Source organism: Dipodomys spectabilis, unplaced genomic scaffold, assembly GCF_019054845.1.
Source record: "Dipodomys spectabilis isolate Male_0828 unplaced genomic scaffold, ASM1905484v1 ptg000379l, whole genome shotgun sequence".
Taxonomy (NCBI): Eukaryota; Metazoa; Chordata; class Mammalia; order Rodentia; family Heteromyidae; genus Dipodomys; species Dipodomys spectabilis.
The window spans coordinates 633,732-654,450 of NW_024871056.1; the positions used below are offsets into that span (position 1 = coordinate 633,732).

General features: G+C 50.6%; 1 protein-coding gene across 3 annotated transcripts in view; it reads right to left on the bottom strand.

Moving 5' to 3' along the window:
• Window positions 1-11,173: 11,173 nt before the first annotated feature.
• Window positions 11,174-20,719, bottom strand: part of Usp36 (ubiquitin specific peptidase 36) — a 33,477-nt gene continuing 23,931 nt past the window's right edge. Inside the window, exons 15-21 of one of the 3 annotated variants that reach the window (XM_042667151.1) lie at window positions 20,145-20,275; window positions 16,903-17,496; window positions 16,377-16,573; window positions 15,471-15,572; window positions 14,797-14,912; window positions 14,337-14,487; window positions 11,174-13,140 (exon numbers count right to left, since the gene is read on the bottom strand). In XM_042667151.1, coding sequence (XP_042523085.1) covers window positions 14,356-14,487; window positions 14,797-14,912; window positions 15,471-15,572; window positions 16,377-16,573; window positions 16,903-17,496; window positions 20,145-20,275 — 1,272 coding nt within the window. In that variant the 3' untranslated portion in view covers window positions 11,174-13,140; window positions 14,337-14,355. Of the gene's footprint in view, window positions 13,163-14,336; window positions 14,488-14,796; window positions 14,913-15,470; window positions 15,573-16,376; window positions 16,577-16,902; window positions 17,497-20,144; window positions 20,276-20,719 lie in introns of all 3 variants that reach the window. The other 2 variants (XM_042667149.1, XM_042667150.1) reach the window with 2 other exon arrangements.

Genomic DNA, 20,719 nt, shown 5'->3' on the forward strand with positions numbered 1-20,719 from the left:
GCTCGCCTCAGGCCGGCTCGGAGCCTCGCAGCCCCGCCCCCTGCCTGCGCCGCGCCCGCGCGCACACGCCGGCACGCGTCTGCGCACGCGCCACCTGAGGACCCGCCCCCCCTCCTTCCTTCCTCCCGCCCCTCTCCCCCCCTCCCCCTTCCTCCCGGTCTCCCTCGCACGAGGCTCGCCCCCGCCACCCCGGGCTCGAGGGCCCGCCCCCCAACACCGGGGCCCGCCCAGGCGCGCGCACGGCCGCGTACGGCCCACCTCACCCCCACGCCCCGGTGGGACGCGGCTTCCCCGGCTCGCGCCTGCGCAGGCACGCCACCCGAGACCCCGCCCACCTCTGGCCCTGTTCCAGGCCACGCCTCCTCTGCCTAAGCCCCGCCCCGCCCGCCTGCGCTGGGCCCCCGCAGGGTTTCGGGTTTCGAAAGCGGAGCTCGGGCCCTGCGCCCTGCGTGGTGGCGCCCGGTGCCCATTCCGGCTGCCTACGAAGGGCCCACAGGTCGTGGGTGCCACCGGAGGGCCGCTGTCCTGGCTGATGCCCGGCCTGGGACGGCGGGACGGAGGAAGCCGTTTGAATTCGCTTATTTCTAGGGACGGAAGGTAACGAGCGTCGGGGTACTCGGCCGGGCTTCCCTCACCCGCCCGGTACCTGGGCGCATTATGGGGGGGTGGGGTGCTGTCTACCGGCTTCACGGACCTCTTACAGTCACACCCGTCTGAGTCGGTCTGAGTGTGCGCCGTCTACCCCCTCCCCCTCCTCGCCCCCCCCCCCCCCCGCCCCGGGGCTCCTGGCCGACCACGGCCCGGTGCACCGGTGGTGGAACCGCCCTTCGCAGATGCAGATGATGAGTCAACTACTGACCAGAGAGGCACGTGAAGAACACCTGCCCATCCGCTCACACCCAGGGCACACGCTACAGCCCCGGATTCCAACCCCACACCGAGAGGAGAGGAGAGGAGGGAGGGGGGAGAGGACAGGGGGAGGGAGGGGGGGAGATCCTGATATCCCACCGGCGTGGAGCTGTCACACAGGGGGGTGAGGCATGACCACGTAAGAGGCAGGGCCCTCTGGAGGACCTCTGCCAGTACACGTGTAGACTCTCCTACCCCACCAAGGGCCTGCTTGGTTATTTAAAATAATCCCATAGAGGCCTGTGCAGTGTGTGTACCTGTTGCACACTTACAGTCCCAAGTTCACCAAGGCTGAAGCAGGAGGATCACCAGCCCAGGAGTTTAAGGCCAGCTTAGGCCTAGGGACTGTCTATCTCAAAACAATAAAAACCCCACAAAATAACAGCAAGAGAATGTAAAAGAGGGCCCAGCCACACGACAGATCCTCAGCTCCAGATCCACCCTTCCCTCTCTCCGACTTAAGACAGAACACTGCTTGGAGAACTCCCCGAGATCCCTAGATGTTGTCTGCAGGCTTTAGACCAGCCCAAATTGGAAGTAGAAGCTGCAAAAGTTTCCTGTGGACTCTTGTGCAGTGCTCCTTCCCTTTGCTGAATCAGCTGCAGCAACTGATCCCTCCTGAGGGTGTCACCCTCGTCTGTAATCATCAAAACCTCTGTCCATTTAAGTCCATCTCCAGTGAACCACTTTACACTTGATCTCTCTAGAAACCTCACAGAGATACAAATGTATGCATGTGTGTGCTGCTATGTGCCTATACAATTGTTTCTTAAAGGAAACAGAATAACAGCAATAAACTGGAAGTTGAGACTTGCCATTCTGTGCTTAACTTCCTTCATTGTGTCTCTGGGCTGCCTGGTTGTTTTTAAATTTTTGATGTACTCTTTTTTTGTAATTAAAAAAAAAAAAGGCACTCCGGATTGAATAAGCTCTGGGTTTATGCTTAGTGTAAAAATGACAAGAGTCTCAGTTGGAAGGGGTCCAGGGTTTCAACAATGTGCTATGCCCGGGGGCTGCTTCAGGAGAGATCAGCCTAAGGCTCTGACAATGTCCCCGAAAGGCCACAGGAAATCTCCATGGGTGTGACCCCTCCCTGCAGCCTGCTTCACTATCAGTCAACTCTAAAATACACCTCTTCAGACTTGCTTGCCTTGAGTCTGGTTGAAGACAACTGGGAGAAAAAATACGTCTCATGGAGAAGGAATGAACTGCTTTCCTTCCTTTAAAAGGCTTTAATAAGCCCTGTGATAGGTGCAAACATTCCCCAGGTACAGGGACACAATGCTGGCCTCCACCTACAGTTGATTTCTGAAGCGAGAACTGTCTTCTCCTCGTGTTCAGACTGACTTCAACCTCTACTGCTACGGGCTATGGATCTTAATTTTCTCCAGAGTGCAGCCCTGGCTTGTCTTTCCAGGGGCTCAGAAAACTGCCCATTCAAAGGAAAGTTTGCAGCCTCGAGACCTTTGATGAATGGCTGCTGTCCTCCTGAAGTCTAGCCCATTTTCTTAGGCACATTCTCTGCACAGCTTCCTCCCTGTGTTACCTTCCTCTTGAGAGGTTGATTCTATTGGACTCAGGAGCTTTAACCTTCGTTGGTTTTGCCAGTATCCACTCTTATTAGAAAAGAAGTTACATTATGGCTTTAGTGTGGCTTCTCCTATCTTCCTGGTGTGAGGGAACCCAAGAATCTGTCCTACTAAGCTCCGCACTGGTGGCTCACACCTGTAATCCTAGCTACGCAGGAAGCTGATATCTGAGGATCAAGGTTCAAAACCTGCTCTGAAAAGGGAAATCCCTCAGACTCTGAAATTTTTTTTTTTTTGGGGGGTCAGTCGTGGGGTTTGAACTCTGGGCCTGGGCACTGTCCCTCAGCTCTTCAGCTCAAGGCTAGTGCTCTACCAATTGAGCCACAGTGCCACTTCCAGCTTTTTCTGTTTATATGATGCTGAGGAATCGAACCCAGGGCCTCATGCATTGGAGGCAAACACTCTACCACTGACCTTCCCAGCCTCCATCAGACTCTTTATTTCCACTACAACAAAAGGCTAAGGGCAGCACTTAGGCCTTGAGTTCAAACAAACAAAAATCTGCCCTACTCTGTCATCCTAGAGCACTGGGCCCTTGTCCTAATATCTACTACCTGTCATGTGGATTCCCTACTTCATTTCCAACACAAGTCAGCAGAAAGTTCCAGATGCTGTCCTCCCTAAGGGCACACAGGTATCCCTGGCCACTGAGCCCCTGCTCAGTGAACAGAGCCAGGAAGGGAAGTGACCGGCACAATGGAGCATCAGACACTACAGCTAGCACCCCGCGCCATACCCCCTCCCCCCAGACAGCACACACGCTCCAAGCAGGTCTAGATTACTACTGATGGCTTCCCTTAGCAGAGCACTTAACTCAAAGCACGCTGCTCCCAGCGATTGCTCACAGGGACTTTTTCAAACAGCAGGCCAGCCTCCTAATAATAGCTTGGAAACTAACCCTTACAAGATGAATAGAAGACAGACCACAGAAAAGCTCAGTGGCTCTCAGTCTTAGGAAGGACAATGCTAGCTTGTGCCGCCTGTGCCCCCTGGGCTAGGATCGTGGAGGCACTTAGATTGCTCCTTTAGATCCTGTTTACATTTGGAATGGTGATTACCTCTGCCTGACTGCCTTGGAAGCTCTCCGAGGTGAGGGAGGGGCCCATACAAGCAGGAGCAGGTCTGTGCTTGACACTCTGCTGCAGTACTGAGAGACCTGAAGGAGAAGGGGCCAGGGGAGGTACTGGGAGCCCAGATCTCAACTCCAGGTTGCTGACCACAACCCAAGCGAGGGACTCCTCCTTCACCTGCCAGTTCCACCAAGAACCTTTAATTTAGACGTCAGACACGTGTCCCACACCTGTAATCCCAGCACCTGGGAGCCTGAGGCTGGAGGAGTGAGTTCAAGGCCACCATGGGTTCCATCTGTACCAAGACTTTGTCTCAAAAAGTCAGTAATAGGGGCTGGGAAGGTGGCTCAGTGGTAGAGCGCTTGCCTTGCATGCTTGAGGCCCTGGGTTCGATTCCTCAGCACCACATAAGCAGAAAAAAACAAGCCAGAAGTGGCGCTGTGGCTCATGTGGTAGAGAGCTAGCCTTGAGCTGAAGAGCTGAGGACAGTGCCCAGGCCCGGAGTTCAGGCCCCACGACTGGACCCTCCCCCCACCCCCAAAAAAGTCAGTAATAAGTCATGACAGCAATAATAGCAGGATGGGCTTGGGCTCGTTAGACCATTCACTGTGGTTTGCAATCCTTGTTGACCCACCAGACTTAAGATGGTGCCTCTCTTAAATTACAAGTGTAGCTAGATACCAATGGCTTGGGCTCATCCTAAAATCCTAGCTACAAGCTTCAGACTCTCATCTCCAGGTAGCCAGCCCCAGATGGAGGTGGGAGGTATGGCTCTAGTGGTAGAACACCAGCCACAAGTGAGAAAGTTGAACTACAGCTCAAGGTCCAGAGCTCAAGCCCCAAGCAAGGACAAAAGCACACAAATTAAAACAGCAGGGGCTGGGAAGGTGGCTCAGTGGTAGAGCGCTTGCCTTGCATGTCTGAGGCCCTGGGTTCGATTCCTCAGCACCACATAAGCAAAAAGAAAAAAAGCCGGAAGTGGCGCTGTGGCTCAAGTGGTAGAGCGCTAGCCTTGAGCTGAAGAGCTGAGGGACAGCGCCCAGGCCCAGAGTTCAGGCCCCATGACCGGACCCCCCAAAAAAAAAAAAACAGCAAAGTAAAAATTTAAGGAGGTAACCCCAAATCCTGAAATCTTTTTCCTGGGGCCTTAAAACACCTTTAGAACAACCTCAATGTGCAAGAGAGGACAGGCTCACAAGTATGATTCTTTTGTACAAAGGAGTGCTGTGAGGCTTTAAAAAGATTGGGAAAGGGCTGACAATGTGGCTCAGTGGTAGAGCGCTTGCCTTGCCTGCATGACGTCCTGGGTTCAATTCCTCAGTACCATATAAGCAGAAAAAGCCGGAAGTGGTGCTGTGGCTCAGGTGGTAGAGCGCTAGCCTTGAGCTGAAGAGCTGAGGGACAGCGCCCAGGCCTAGAGTTCAGGCCCCATGATCAAAAAAAAAGATAAACCTAAAGCCCCAGTACCTGAGAATGTGACCTGATTTGAAAGCTACACCTTTGCTAATATGCTTGAATTAGGGTGGGTTAAGGTGCCCTAATCCAATTTGATTGAGTGCTAACAAGAGGGAAACAGGGATAGAGACATAGAGTGAATATGGGGAGGAGGCAGGGGCTAGAGTGAGGCTGCCACAAGCCAAGGGCCCTCCCTAGATCCTTGGGATGGAGCCTGGCCCTGTCAGTCTGGATTTCAGACTTCAGCTTCCAGAACTCTGCAACTCATTCCCACTCTAATCCCTCTAGTTAGTGATGCTGTTATGGTGCTTAGATGACATACTTGTGCTATATTACCTACCTTAATTTTCACAAGGAAAGGTTACAGATGTTTGCCATATCAAACACTACGCTAAAGAACTTTGTTGTTCTCTTCCTAATGCTCATTTAACTGTGTACTTTTTTCTTTTTGTCAGTTCTGGGGCTTGAACTTAGGACGTGGGCACTGTTTCTGAGCTTTTTTTGCTTGAAGCTAATGCTGTATCACTTGAGCTGCACTTTGCGTTTTGGTTGTTAATTGGAGATAAGTTTCATGGCCTTTCCTGCCCTGCATGGCTTCAAACCTTGATCCTCAGATCTGTCTGGAGTAGCTAGGATGATAGGCGTGAGCCACTGGTACCTGGCTGGCTCCTCTTTCTAAAGCAGATGGTTCTCTTTCCTTACTTACCTTTCTACCCTCCCATTGGCATGAGCCAGGTGACAGGGTGACAGTGGAGGGGAGGATGAAGGGTCTCATAAGAAGGGAGGGATTATGTGCAGGTCTCAGGTTCACACACTGAACACATCTAAAGCTACTCTCGCACAACTGTGCTTCCTGCCAGTGGCTGCCCACTCAGCATCACACCCTTGCTGGGGGCAGGGCCACCGTATGTTGACAGAGGTAGGCGTGAGGGACAGAAAAGGACAGGCCCAGTGCCCAAATCCTGAGACCAGAGAAGGAAGTGAGTGAGCTCCCCCAGGGTACTAGTTTTTCCAGAAGGGGGCCTTGGACCCCTCCCACCCAGGTGGAGGGTGGGGTCAGGCCTTCAATCCAGATGGTCAGCAGCCATCTCGGCCTGCACTGGCCAATTCTGCACCCTTTAGTCTGGAAAGCAGGGACGGAGGGGGGAGGGGCGGGCGGGGGATGGAGAACCTCACAGGCTCAGATGTGGCACTGCCTTGCTTTAAACACCCCCTTCCCCCGATATTATTTTGCTAAAGCTTGCAATCTCTTCTGTGTGTGAATGGCACCTAAAATGTGTTTGTAATGGAACTTGATTGTATCCAGCTGTCACCAACTGTTCGTGTGCCACCCAGAAGGCAGCTGGCTGCATGCCAAGAATCCTGCGTTCATTTCCAAAGGAGAAATGGAGGCTCTGGTTCCTCTTCACCAACATGCTTTCACATCTGAACAGGACAAAGGGGCCGGGCGGGGCTCAGGAAAGGCAGCGGAAATCCACCGAGGTCCTGGAGGGTTTCCGAGCTGTGGCTGTGAGGGGGATGGGCTGGCTGGCTTCAGAGCAGAGTCCAAATGCACCCTCACATCCAGGCTTCCTCCATTAGCTTTTCTGGTTCACTGGGCCCTGGTGGAAGACAATGACCCTGTCTTTGCCAATAAGAACTGTTTAACTATGGCCACTGAGGACAGAAATAGTACAGAACAATACATTTCAAGGGGCGTGGGGACAGTACTAAAGAGCAAAAGGCAATTGCTAATTCAGCCAGGAATATGACCACCTCGTCACGTATGGGGCAGCCAGTGGGGGTTCCCTGCACACATTTTACAGCAGGCAGCCACGTACTTGGTAAAATCTGACCTGACCAAAGTAAAAAGCCATAGCACCTGCCCAAGAGACTGCAATTAGTGACCACATTTCTCCTGCCACGCTCTTCTTATCACCGTCCTCCCAAAGGATGCAGACAGGGAGAAAACCAATAGAAACAAGTACCTTAGACGGGGAGACAGAGACAGCCCACAGCCACTGATGATGTTACTCTAACCTCTGCCTTGTATAGATAATGACAGAAAGGACCCAAATTTGCAATGTTGACTCACAGAAGACCCCCTCCTTCCTCCTGGAGCAAGTCCTGATTACAAACCTCCATCCTGGCCAATTAGAAAGGGTACCCCGAAGATGTCCTTGAGAAGACAAGGAGCCTGGGTAGTGCCTGGAGCCAGAAGCAGATTTTTGTTTGAAAGCTGGAGCAGTTTCAAGGGGGAACAGAGGGCACCGGAAATGCCCCCTGGTGTTACTTGGGAAGGTTTATATCCTAAGATTTGACCAAGGCTTCTTAGCAGACCATTCGTGGGGCATGGGGAAGTCAAAGACGGTGTGGGAAGGCAGAAACCAAGTCAGCAAAAAGAAAGGCAGCAAGGAGTTCCAGACTCCTTCCCGCTCTCTAGGAGGGAGCAGGGAAGGCGAAGTGAGAGACACCATTACTAGATAAAGGAGACAGTCCTGGTAACAAACTGCTAACTCTAGCTGTGGCGGGGAAAGCCCCACACACCCCACAAAGCTATACTCTCAGTACAGGGACTGGTGAGACAGGTGGAAGGCAGGCTAGGATTGAATAAAAAGGCCTTTATCACTTCCCACCTCAGAGAAGCCTAGTCAAACACCATCTTGAGATAGTGTCTACTTACTACTGCAGACTGGAGGCCTGAGATGAGGTACAATTGTGGTGCTTGTAGTCTCTGGGCTCCTTGCCCGAGTCCGGAAGTGACTGGGTCACAAGATGCTGAGACAGGACCCTACGGAGAGGTTCGGGCTGTGGGAAGTACACTGGCGGCACAGAGGCTTCAAAGAACAGGAGAGAGGCCTGCAGCAGAGGTGATCTGGGTGTGGAGATTACCCACCTCAGTCCTGGCACAGAGAAGTTATCATGGAGAAGACAAGGACACTCTGGAGGAGTGCAGGCATGGCTGAGAACTGGCAGAGGTGGCTTGAGAGGTAGCCAGGAAGCTGAAAGCCCATTTTTTTTTTTTTTGTTTTTGTGCTGGTGTGGGTCTTGAACTCAGGGCCGGGACCATGTCCATGAACTTTTTTGCTCAAGACTAGCACTCTACCACTTGAGCCACAGCTCTGCTTCCAACTTATAAAATTTTTTGGTGGTTAATTAAAGAATCTCACAGGGGCTGGGAAGGTGGCTTAGTGGTACAGTGCTTGCCTTGCATGCATGAGGCCCTGGGTTCTATTCCTCAGCACAACATAAGCAGAAAAAGCTGCAAGTGATGCTGTGGCACTAGCCTTGAGCTGAAGAGCTGAGGGACAGCTCCCAGGCCCCAAATTCAGGCCCCATGACAAAAACAAAACAAAACAAAAAACCTCACAGATTGGTCTGTCAAGGCTTGCTTCAAACCAGAACCTGAGGAGATCTCAGCCTCTTTCGTTGCTAGATTACAGACATGACCCAGCAGCACATGGCTATTGTTTTGTATATGTGTTTATCTATCCAGGTCTCTCAATTTCTCTGTCTCACAATGTTAGGTCTTTTCCGCTTATCTTACTCCTTTTTTGTTAGTTGTGGGACTTGAAGTCTAGGCCTAGGCACTGTCCCTGGGCTCCCTTTTGCTCAAGGCAAGTACTCTACCACTTGAGCCACAGTGCCACTTCCTTTCTGGTGGTTAAGTCTCATGGACTTTTCTGCCCAGGCTGGCTTTGAACATCGATCCTCAGATCTCAGCCTCCTGAATAGACAGGATTACAGGCATGAGCCCCTGGTACCCGGCTACTTTTTTCTTATATAGCCACACAGCTTGTTATCTCCCCTCTCGCCTTCCTGTCAGCACCCTAGTTAACTAAGTTCTTCCTAGATCATGAAGATACATCAATTTTTCCATATTCTTCCGAAGATACTAGAACTGTGGAGGTGATTGGTCTTCATTAAGGATGACTACAAACATAGGTGGTGCTTTATCACTTGCAGTATCTTGCAACCAAGCTTCCTCACCCTGAGTGAGGAAAGTCTGTACATGTTGAAGTTGAATGTTTGATAACTGGGCCCCACTCTTCTAGTTTAATGACAGGAAAGTGCACCACAACCCGCCACAGACCACTCTTAAGCCATCTCTGAGGAATCACTAACAAAAAGGGCACAGAAAACTGAAAGTTCCACCTAGAACTAGGCCACAGAGTTGTACATTCCAGTAAAATAAACCACAAAATTCAAGAGTAAACAAGATGTCACCTTCAATGCCAACTCCACAATAGAGGACTTAAATGAAGTAATGAAATTTCAGACAACAAATTAAAAAAAAAAGGCAAATGACCAGTGAAACTTAGGAGATGTATAAGCACCTAAATGAATTCAGAGATACAAGTAGATGAGCTCAAAGAGAATTCAAACAAATAGCCGGACGAAATAAAAGACAACACAGGATACAAAAGAGGAACTCAATGACAATACAGAAATCTTGGGTGGGGAGGGGGAGAACGAACTGAACGTTGGCTGGGAATATGGCTAGACAAGCATGCATGAAGCCGTGGGTTAGATTTCTCCATACCACATAACAGAAAAAGCCGAAAGTGGCACTGTGGCTCAAGTGGTAGAATGCTAGCCTTGAGCAAAAGCTCAGGGCTGAGGGGGTAACAATACTCTATAGGAAATGTACTCACTACCTTACTCATGTAACTGTAACCCCTCTGTATAGTATCTTTTGAATTTGAAAAAAAAAAAAGCTCAGGGCCAGTGCCCAGGTCCTGAGTTCAAGTCCCAGGACTAGCAAAAAAAAAAAAAAAAGGAACAGAAAAGTAAACATCGGAAGAAAAGGAAAGTTAATATTCTCAACTAATTAAAAGAACTAAGTTAAACTAAAAAGCAAAACCTGATCATTTCTTGTCTATAAGAAACAAATCTTAGCTGGTAGTTTATGCCTGTAATTCTAATTACTTAAGAGGCTGAGATCTGAGGATTGTGGTTTGAAGCCAGCCTGGGCAGCAAGGTTTATGAGACTTTTTTTTTTTTTTTTTGGGTCCGGTCGTGGGGCCTGAACTCTGGGCCTAGGCGCTGTCCCTCAGCTCTTCAGCTCAAGGCTAGCGCTCTACCACTTGAGCCACAGTGCCACTTCCGGCTTTTTTCTTTTTGCTTATGTGGTGCTGAGGAATGGAACCCAGGGCCTCAGGCATGCAAGGCAAGCACTCTACCACTGAGCCACCTTCCCAGCCCCCGGTTTATGAGACTCTTATCTCCAGTTAACTACCAGAAAACCAGAAGTGGTGCTGTGGCTCAAGTGGACATAGAACAAGCTTCTTGACCACCAGCACTGACCTAAGCTTCCAGGCCAGATGCCCTGCTTGCCACAGAGCTGCAGTGCCAAGGACAGGAGCTCAGGGCCAGCCATCTCCATAGAAGCCTGTCAAATTCGTGTGGACAGAGAAGCCACATATGAAACACTGATCTCTAACCTGTGGCCAGGGAAGCAGCCGGCACAAGAAGCCACCACAGGGTCTGAAGGGACAGGGTTGGTGCTGACTCCACCGCTACCACCTGCTCTCCGTTCCTGGGAAGCAATCCTCCTTGCCCATTCTTGGCAATAGTGACACGTCCTGCTAGTTAACAAAATCTATTTTTTCTCCCTCATCTTTCTCTACAGAAAGCCAAACATTATTAGTAAAAGACACAAAGGAAAGGTTTCCTTAATATAGTATTTGTTTAAAATCACCTTCAAAATTAACAGAAGCACTTCAAAAAGGTCATTAATAAATTTAGTAAGTATACTTGTAAAATAAGTTTAATCTCTTTTTTTGTTGGTTGTGGGGCCTGGGCGCTGTCCCTCAGCTCTTCAACTCAAAGCTAGCACCCAACCACTTGAGCCACAGTGCCACTTCTGGCTTTTTCTGCTTATGCGGTGCTGAGGAATCGAGCCCAGGGCCTCATGCATGCAAGGCAAGCACTGTACCACTGAGCCACCTTCCCAGCCCCTTTATCTCTTTAAGCCCCCCACCCCACTCCCACCTTTTTTTGAGCATGTGTTACTCAGGCTAGCCCAGAACTCCCGGGCTCTGTAGGCGCACTTCCCCAGGTGTGGGGGACTGGCTCTACGTGCAATAGAGACAACTTTCCTAGAGGGACAGACTGGAAGTTTGCTGGGAGGCAACTTTAAAAAATGAGAGGAAAAAGACCAAGACAGAGAGGACGCACAAAAACACAGCATTTTATTGCACCAAGGTCTTGGCAATGCCTAGGGCTCCCCAGGCCTTGAAGAGGAAGTACAGAGGGCAGGGACTCCTGTGCCCACCAACAACACGGAACATGGGGAGGGGCAGGTGGGGTGGGGCACTGCTCTCTGAGCAGTCCAGACCACCTTCTCTGCCAAGCACAGCTAAGTCAAAACTGGATTCTCACCCCCCAAATGACTATTAGAGAAGCTTGCGCTACTTTAATGTGTTTATATATGTACACAGCATGGGGAACTCAGACGGTTTTCTGGGCCCTATCCTGCCTAGCCCCTGGTTGGCTGTAACAAGCAGTGGAAGTTGGCTTCCCACTGCCCTGCTCTCTCATGATGCCTTCTCCCTAGTACACAATCTAGCACAGCCAGGAGAAGGATGATTTGGAGAAAAGAAGGGAGGGAAAGAAAGAAGGCCAATTCTGTGCTAGTGGACATTTCGACTATAGAACATCACAGAAAAAAATACGGCCAGGAAACAAGTTCATACAGGAACAAGTGTCAACACCTCAAGAGGAAAAGAAAAGCCCTGCCTAGGAAGGCACCTGCTTCCCTCCCACGATGAGAATTCCAGGCCATCGCATGCCCCCCCTGCACTCCCACCTGTAGCCACTCTGAAACCTGTCCCCATGAAGGCTTGCTGTATTCTGCTGGAAGAACTGGCCCACATGCCAGGCAATGGAATTACCTGTCCCTCCCACCCTCACCTAAAGGGAACTACAGAAACAGGAAGGAAGACCAGAGAACCACCACCATGAAAAGACTAAATGCATCTTCTCACGTGAACAACGGAGTTCTTCCTTCTACCTCAGCAGGAGGGCAGCAGTGACAAAGTAGAATGGGCAATGCCCAAGGGAGGTGCACAGAGCCCTAGGAAGCAGGAGCCATGTCCTGTGGGGTAGACCTCCTGCACCTCAGCCCTTGGAGAAACCACCATCACTGAAGGCTGATGTATAGGACAGTCTAAGTCTGCAGGCACAGCTTGAGCAGGATAAAAAAAGGACTCTTCTTGAGTCATACAATCATAGAGATTCAAAAGCACTCACAAAATTGAGCAAACAAAGCCAGTATTTGCATATTAGGAAAACACATTGCTACTGAAAGCCACAGGCCTGGTCAAAAATAAATGCTTTATATTAAGTAGTAAAATAACGGAGAGTCCACCCCCATGCGCCACCTCCGCAGGGAGCCGTGGGTTATTGCAGCTTTAAGGGGAGCTCCACAGTCATCAGAATAGATAGCAGCCTTCAAAGCGGGGGCATTGGCACACAGTTTCCAGGGCTCCTCTGCCCTACCTTCTCAGGAGGTGATGCACTGAACAAGAAGTGGCAGGGCGGGTCGCATGGGGCTTCCTTTCTGCCCTAACAGTAAGGCATACACAGCCCCTCACCCTGTGGGTAGGGCACAGGCAGGGCAGGATGCAGGATGAGGCAGTCCCCACCTCAGGGAACAAGGGACAGTTCACCAGAAAGAGCTACCAAGCATATGCCTACCACCTGAGCAAAGGATGTGCTGGAGACACCACCTGACTCTTCTGCTCTGACAGCCCCTGACCAGTGGTAGAGGCTTTGTCACACAGACTCCACTGTCCATGATGCTTGGCCTTCCAGGTCCTCATGGGTGGCTGCCAGCTCTTTGTGTGAATGTCACTAGAGGTCCTGAGCTGCAGAAGCCACATGATCTCTATGTAGGGTCAACTGGAGACTGTGGTTCCCGAGCCCTCACTGTGACAGCTCACAGTGCAGAGGTGACTGGGCAGCGAAGCCCACGAGGCCGCACTCCAGATCTAGATGGACAGCACCCATGATATAGAATACGACCGCTCTAGGAGGCTACAGGAACACTGATCCTCCAGGTGAGAAGAGACTCGCATCCTCACTGTCACCCTCAGTGGTCCACATAGGACACCAGCGCACGGCATCCTGAAGAGCTGAAAGATACAATAGTCACCTCTACAAGTCGCTAGTACACATCACAGACCACACATCAATAGGGACACATACCACACATCAGACATACATGGGCAGACCCATACACACCACACGTCAAGAGAAACACATTACAGACAGACTCACACACACCACACATCAGACCCACATACACCACACATCAGACACACACAGACCCACATACCACACATCAGACACACACATCACATACATACCACAGACAGACCCACATGCTCCACACATCAGACACACAAAGACCTACACAACACATATCATAGACCCCCACACACATATCACACATATACACCACACATCAGACCTACACACCACACAGACCCACACAGACACACACATATTGGACACATACACTCAACAGACACACCACACACCATATCCACACGCCCAGTACTCTGCTGGCTCCTTCCTGCATACAGGCATACACATCCCTGCTCCCCTGAAGTCCTATCTTGTCCATGGCAATGAACTGAACATACATGAAGGACCAAGCTAGGATACACACCACAGACCCATACACCACACATCAGACACACATACCACAGACACACACATACCTCAAGGACATATCACAAACACACACATATCAGACACACTCAACACAGACAGATCTACACATATCATGGACACATCCACCACAGGCATATTCATGTATTATAAGCCACAAACACACACCATAAACAGATCCACATAGTAGTTCTCTCTTTCTCTCTCTCTCTCACACACACCCCCCCCCCCCACAGATATAGACACACCAGACACACACATAGCCATGTCACATGTGCACATCAGAAACCTACCAGGTATACAGACATGTGCTCATACATTAGATACAACAGACACCCACACACACACCATATATGCACATGCCAGATACAGCAGATATACACATATACAACAGACGTACCAGATCCTCAGAATACACACCCACCAGACAGACACCAACCTGATAAATACACATCTACCATATACTAGACAGACACCCAGCAGATATACATACCCACACCACAGACACCCATCCCTGAGACATACACACATCCCACTCATCCCCACCCCCCACACCCAGGATAAACACACCATATACACACATCCCATAGGTAGTACATTTCAGAAATAACACACACACAAATAGCACAGTTAAACATTTTACATCTGAACTAACCTATTTGTCAGCAAAGGGCTCAGAGACGATGGCTAAGACTGACGGCCTTGGCTGGATGAGTCACAGACCAAAAATTACGTCTACTCTGAAGCTTCTGAAATGCATTGAAGTTTCTCTTCTTTTCTCTCTTGAATTTCTTCATTTTCTTTTCCTACATCAAGAATCAGGTGTCTCAATTCCCAGAAGGGTTTCCGCAGTGCTCTGCTGGCTCCTTCCTGCATACACGCATACACGTCCCTGCTCCCCTGAGGTCCTATCTAGCCCATGGCAATGAACTGAACATACGTGAAGGACCAAGCTGGGATGGGAACCCCTGGCTCACTCCAGCCTCTTCACCACTGCTTTGAGACACAGGTGCACTAACAAATGCACTAAAAGCCCATATTGCTTTTTCCTCAGCCCACGCTATACCACGCATACCTGCAGTGTTTTTGTCAAGCCCAAGGGCACACCCACATACCTTCCCTCGATCAAACTCTTCATCCCAGTCATCAACCACAGTCTGGGTCCGGGCCAGTCTGCTGTCTTCCATGGCGTCCTGACTGATAGCAGACAGCTCACCGTCCCAGGTCAGAACTGTGCAACATATTCCTAACGTCAGGTACCCGGGCTTCCCAGCTAGACCCACCACTCCCAAGACTCCTTTGGGCTGCCTTTTGGCAGAATCAGATATGCGGAGGGCCTAGGATGTCAGTGACCCAAGTGTGCAGAAGAGACAACGTGGAGGACATGGGTTCAGTGGCATCTCCTTCTCAGGGAATCCCTTCCCTCATTTGAGATATAAAGGGTCATGCACATTCTCAAAGTCTAACTTATAAAGTAAGTATCCAAGTCAGAGTTGTCAGTACAGTGCTGGGGAGACTGTCCACCTTGCCCTGCTCCCCTGAACCTTACCACTCTGCCCCGCTCCTGGACTCAGAGAAAGTGTTCTGCATCTCCCTGTTGACTAAACTCACCTCATGCAGTGGCTAACTCTGTGGGAGGCTAGAGGACTCAACAATCATTGAGATCCTCTTCCTGTGTTTAAAACTGGGCAGTGCCCGCACTCCACACTCATTGTCAACCAGGGCCCATTTCTCTTCATTTTCAAAATAAGCTCTCCATGGAACACAAGAGTCCTTCCCAGAGCCGTACCTTTCCTCCCATAGGCCTTATCGGATGAGTATTTAAGCAATTCCTGGACTACGTCAGATTCTCGATCTCTGTTCCAGGGCACAAGTGGAGCTTGTCCCACTCCTAAAATCAGAGTAGCCAGGAAACATAAGCATTGAAAATCAAACACAGTGGAATCAATCACTTGCCTCTCACCACAAAATTGCAGAACTCACACTAAATGCTTAATCACTAGCAATGATTTTACCCAACAGAAAGGGATCTATCCAGTCAATTCTTGAAAAACAAGAGTCCTGGTCTCATGGAGGGAAGAAGCTGTATATCTACCTCACCAGTCAGAAACAGCATGCTACATTCAGGCCTTAAATGTTCCCTACCCTCCGTGTCTGGGAGGCTGTCACCAAAAGGCACTACTGGAAGGTGGTTGACCCTTTAAGAGGTTACCTTCTGAGCACTGAGGTCTTGCTCTTGAAGGGGACAGGAGACCTTCCAGCCCTCCCATTTTTTTTCCCTTCTCTGGCCATAAGGTGAACAGCTTTTCTTTTTTCTTTTTTTTTTTTTGGTGGGGGGGGGGGTGTCTGGTCGTGGGGCCTGAACTCTGGGCCTGGGCGCTGTCCCTCAGCTCTTCCACTCAAGGCTCTACCACTTGAGCCACAGTGCCACTTCCGGCTTTTTTCTACCCCAGCTCCTGCAGTGCTGCTCTACTACAGGCCCACAGCAACGAAGCACACAGACTTGAAAGTGTAAGTTTAAAACCACAAGCCAGCCAGACACACACCTTTCCTAAGTGGATCTTCAAAGGTGTTTGTTACAGTGGCAGAATGCTGACTAGCTCATGCTAGGATGTGGGCATGGCTGAATGCGGGGCAGTGAAGTGCTACTAGGACAGCTACCGCCGGGGGCTCCCACTGCTCCCCATGTCCTCACCCAGGTAGTCCCGAGATGGATGAGTGCTTATGTTCAACTCGGGCTCTGTGGTGATTATGGGCCTCGGGCTCTTCCGGCCTTCCGGGGACTCACTGTCCTCTTCTTCCTGCTGTGACTCATGCTTTCTTTTTCTCCTTTTCTTTTTCCTTGGAGACTCTGCTCTGGTCCCAGGCTCCCTGTGCTCTGTGGGGGAGCAGCTGCTGAGAGTGAAAGGAAATAGTTAGTCCTCAGAGGGCCTGTACTCTCACCAACTTGTCCATCTGCTTAAGCCTTCAGCCAGTGTGGGCCAACAGGTGGCTTTGCCCTTATTCACTCCACAGTGGGCTTAGGGAAGTGGGTAGGGTGTCACATGACCAAGCAGGACAGGTCCTGCATATACACATCCTGAACACCCAGACCCCCTTGTCCACAGTGATGGGTCCATGGCCACACCCATGTACCACTGTAGTGCAGGTTAGTGCACTGTGTCTCCGGAGAGCCCACCTTTTACTTCTGCATTCCAGCTGGGGCTGAGCCCTGCTCTTACCTGTGCTGAGGTGGGTCCTGACGGAGGCCATCTTCAATGAGTCCCTCCGGTCCTGTCTTCCTCCTTTTCCTGCTACTTATGTGGTGGCCATCAAGGACATGACTCACTGGATGGCCATTCACCTGTGGCTGTGTGCCTTCTTCCGTCTGCACACTGGCTGGCCATTCTGGCCAGCCCTTTGTCTTGCCCTTGGGGCTCCCAGGGTGCTCCCATGTCCGCTCTTCCTGCAGGGTGGCCGTGGCTGCAGAGTCGAGGCACTTCTTCCTTTTCCTCCTCCTGCGAGGCCGATCAGCTGCTCCCCTGAGGTACTGTAGGAGGTGTGCCTCTGAGCCCGGCCCCTGTGGCTCTCCCATGAGGGTCTTTTTCTTCTTCTTCTTCTTAGAGGGGCTTTGAGGGCCCTTGCTGGTCTCCAGCAGCTGGTGTGATAGGGGCATGAAGTCTCCATTGACCTGAGGCGGGGCAGTCCAGGTGGGGGGGTGGGCCTGTGGCTCAGGGGTCCCTGGGGGTTGGGGACCACTACTGGACAATGATGCTGAAGAGAGGCTGACAAGAGGCTTCAGTAGGTGAAATGATTGGGGAGCAGGTGACACAGCCCTGTAGGGACATCAGGTGACAGGAAGATCATTATAGAGGACACATGAAGAGCTCTTCCCTCTGCCAACCTTCAACCCACCTCCTCTTAGCTACAATTTTGTATTTTTTTTTAGGAGAAAAGAGAGCTCTTACCTAAGAAAATTTAAAAAGCTTGTTTTTCCTCTATAATTCTTTTTTTTTTTTTTTTTTTTTTGGGGGGGGGGGGGGGGTCTGGTCGTGGGGCCTGAACTCTGGGCCTGGGCGCTGTCCCTCAGCTCTTCAGCTCAAGGCTAGCGCTCTACCACTTGAGCCACAGCGCCACTTCCGGCTTTTTTCTTTTTGCTTATGTGGTGCTGAGGAATCGAACCCAGGGCCTCATGCATGCAAGGCAAGCGCTCTATCACTGAGCCACCTTTCCAGCCCCTCCTCTATAATTCTTAAGACACAAATTATACGTATGTTTGAAAACAGACTAACACAGTTTAAAAGCTATTAAAAGTTAACAAGCACTGCATGCCTTAGCTTTGTGTGACCATGCAGTTGTTTTAAATTTTGAATTCAAGTATATTAAGATACAGAGAGCTGGGCACCGATGGCTCACTCCTATAATCCTAGCTACTCAGGAGGCTGAGATCTGAGGATCGTGGTTCAAAGCCAGCCCCGGCAGGAAAGTCCATGAGACTCTTATCTCCAATAAACCACTAGAAAACCGGAAGTGGCACTATGGCTCAAGCAGCAGAGCGCTCACCTTGAGCTGAAGAGCACAGGGACAGCGCCCAAGCCTAGAGTTTAAGCCCCATGACCAACAAAAAAAAAAAAAACAAATAAAGTGTAAGTAATAAACATTCAAGAAAAAAAAAAAAACAGGAAATTCATGCGGGATTTGGTTTCTCACACAAGTGATCCCATCTACTTGAGAGGTGGGATCAGGAGGGTGGCGGCTTGAAGTCAGTCTAGGCAAAAAGGTCACAGCGATCAAAAGCCAGGCCTGGTGGCAAGCACCCATTATCACCATTATGCTGGATACATAAATAGAAGGATCAGGGGCTGGGAAGGTGGCTCAGTGGTAGAGTGCTTGCCTTGCATGCATGAGGCCCTGGGTTCGATTCCTAAGCACCACAGAAGCAAAAAGCAAAAAGCCGGAAGTGGCGCTATGGCTCAAATGGTAGAGTGCTAGCCTTGAACTGAAGAGCTGAGGGATAGCACCCAGGCCCAGAGTTCAGGTCCCATGACCGGACCCAAAAAAAAAAAAAACGAGGATCACAATATGTACAGGCTAGCCTGGGCATTAAATATGAAAACCTATTCAAAAAACAAAAAAAAACAGCTCATGCCTATAATCCTATCTACTCAGGAGGCTGAGATCTGAGGATCTCAGTTTGAAGACAGCCAAGGCAGGGAAGTTCAATTGAACACCAAAAAGCTAGAAGTGGAGCTGCAATTCAAGTGGTAGAGCACCAGCCTTAAGTGAAAAAGCTCAAGAGACTATGCTCAGGCTCCCAGTTCAAGCCTGGAACTGACACGTGGCACATGTGTAAGTGCATGCTATGCATGCACGCTCGCGCAAACACACACAGCAAAAAGGGCTAGAGGTGTGGCTCCTCCTGCCTGACAAATGCAAGTCCTAAGTTCAAACCTCAGTGCCCTCCTTCTACCCCCAAAATAGGTAGGTCTGTGACTTGCTTCTTGCCAGCCACATGCCCAGGAGACCTGAATCCCTCCCTGAAAGTGTTTTCTTATCCGCGAAAGGTGACACTGCTCACCTCAGCATACAAGAACTTGTCAGTCATCACCTAAACCAGGGCAGACTATGAGGCTACCTCCACTTCGTCATGGCATTCTAAGCATTAAGGAGGTTTTAAGATTTAAGTTCTACAAGGATGCAAAGTATCGAATGAATGCCTACCACTTGCCAAATTGCTAGGCACAGGGGTGTGTGCAGACTTTATGGGGGAGGTACAGAACTGCTGCAGAGGATAAGCTGAGCACATCAGTGCCCAGCCCCCTCCAGTCTGACACCTTTGCTTCTTGACTCTGCCAGGGACTTTTGTTGGGTTTTTTTTTTTGTCAGTCATGGGGCCTGAACTCTGGGCCTGGGCACTGTCCCTCAGCTCTTCAGCTCAAGGCTAGCACTCTACCACTTGAGCCACAGCGCCACTTCCGGCTTTTTCTGCTTATGTGGTGCTGAGGAATCGAACCCAGGGCCTCATGCATGCAAGGCAAGCACTCTACCACTAAGCCACCTTCCCAGCCCATGCCAGGGACTTTTATGTCTCAGGCAATCAGACAAATACTGGTGATCCTCAACCACCTGCCAGTCAACATATGTAAGAGATGTTAATTAGCACCCTGTGCAGCAGTGTGCCACACTGGCCCTTGGGAAGAGTGGACCTTTTGCCACTGCAGAGGCCAGTACATAATTCGGTCAAAAGTCTCAGGAATGCTCTACAGGGCTAGGGCTAAGGAGACTAGGACATCACCCTGGGGCTGACACATGGGTGTGACAGCCAGCCCTGAAGGGCTTTACTTAGCCTCTGAGCACATGCAGGGGCAGGCCAGGTCAGTCAGCCTGCGGCACACCAGGCCACCATACGCATGTGGAGACGTATCACACCCCAGACCATAAACCAGCCACATAGGTCACCCCCGGGCCTGCACCCCAAGCTTACCTGGTTTTACTGACAGGCCAAGTGGAGGCGACGACGGGGTGAGTGGTTTTCATGGGGTAGGTGAGGTCGGAGAATGGTGGAGGGGGAGGTGAACGGAGGTCATTGCCTGTCGCCCTCCGCAAGGTGCTGGCCTGCAGTTATTGACATAAATAAAAACTTGGTGGTCTAAAAAAAGGTTTCCATGAGTGAAGGTGGAAAAAATAAATAAATAAAATAAAAGAGCTCAGAAGGAAGGATGAGGGGACAGAAGGAAAAAAATGGGGGGAGGGAGTGGAAGGAGGGGATGGCAGGAGAAGAATCAGAAGTGTTATTGGTTAGAAGCAAAAAGGGCAAAGGAGGGCTCTTAAACCAAAGTCTTAGCACCACTACCCAATTCTCCCCAGCTCCCAGCAAGCAGAGGGGCCCTCGCCCCAAGCCTCTGCCCCGGAGTCCTGTAGGGCCAACTCCTGCCTGCCCCTGCCATGGGTGGCCTGGCGCTGGACTCTGTGCCTGAGGCTCAATGACAAGCCTCCGCTACAGCCCAAGAGAAACTGCTCCCAGCCCAGATTCTATAGCCCAAGTGAGTCTATAGAAAA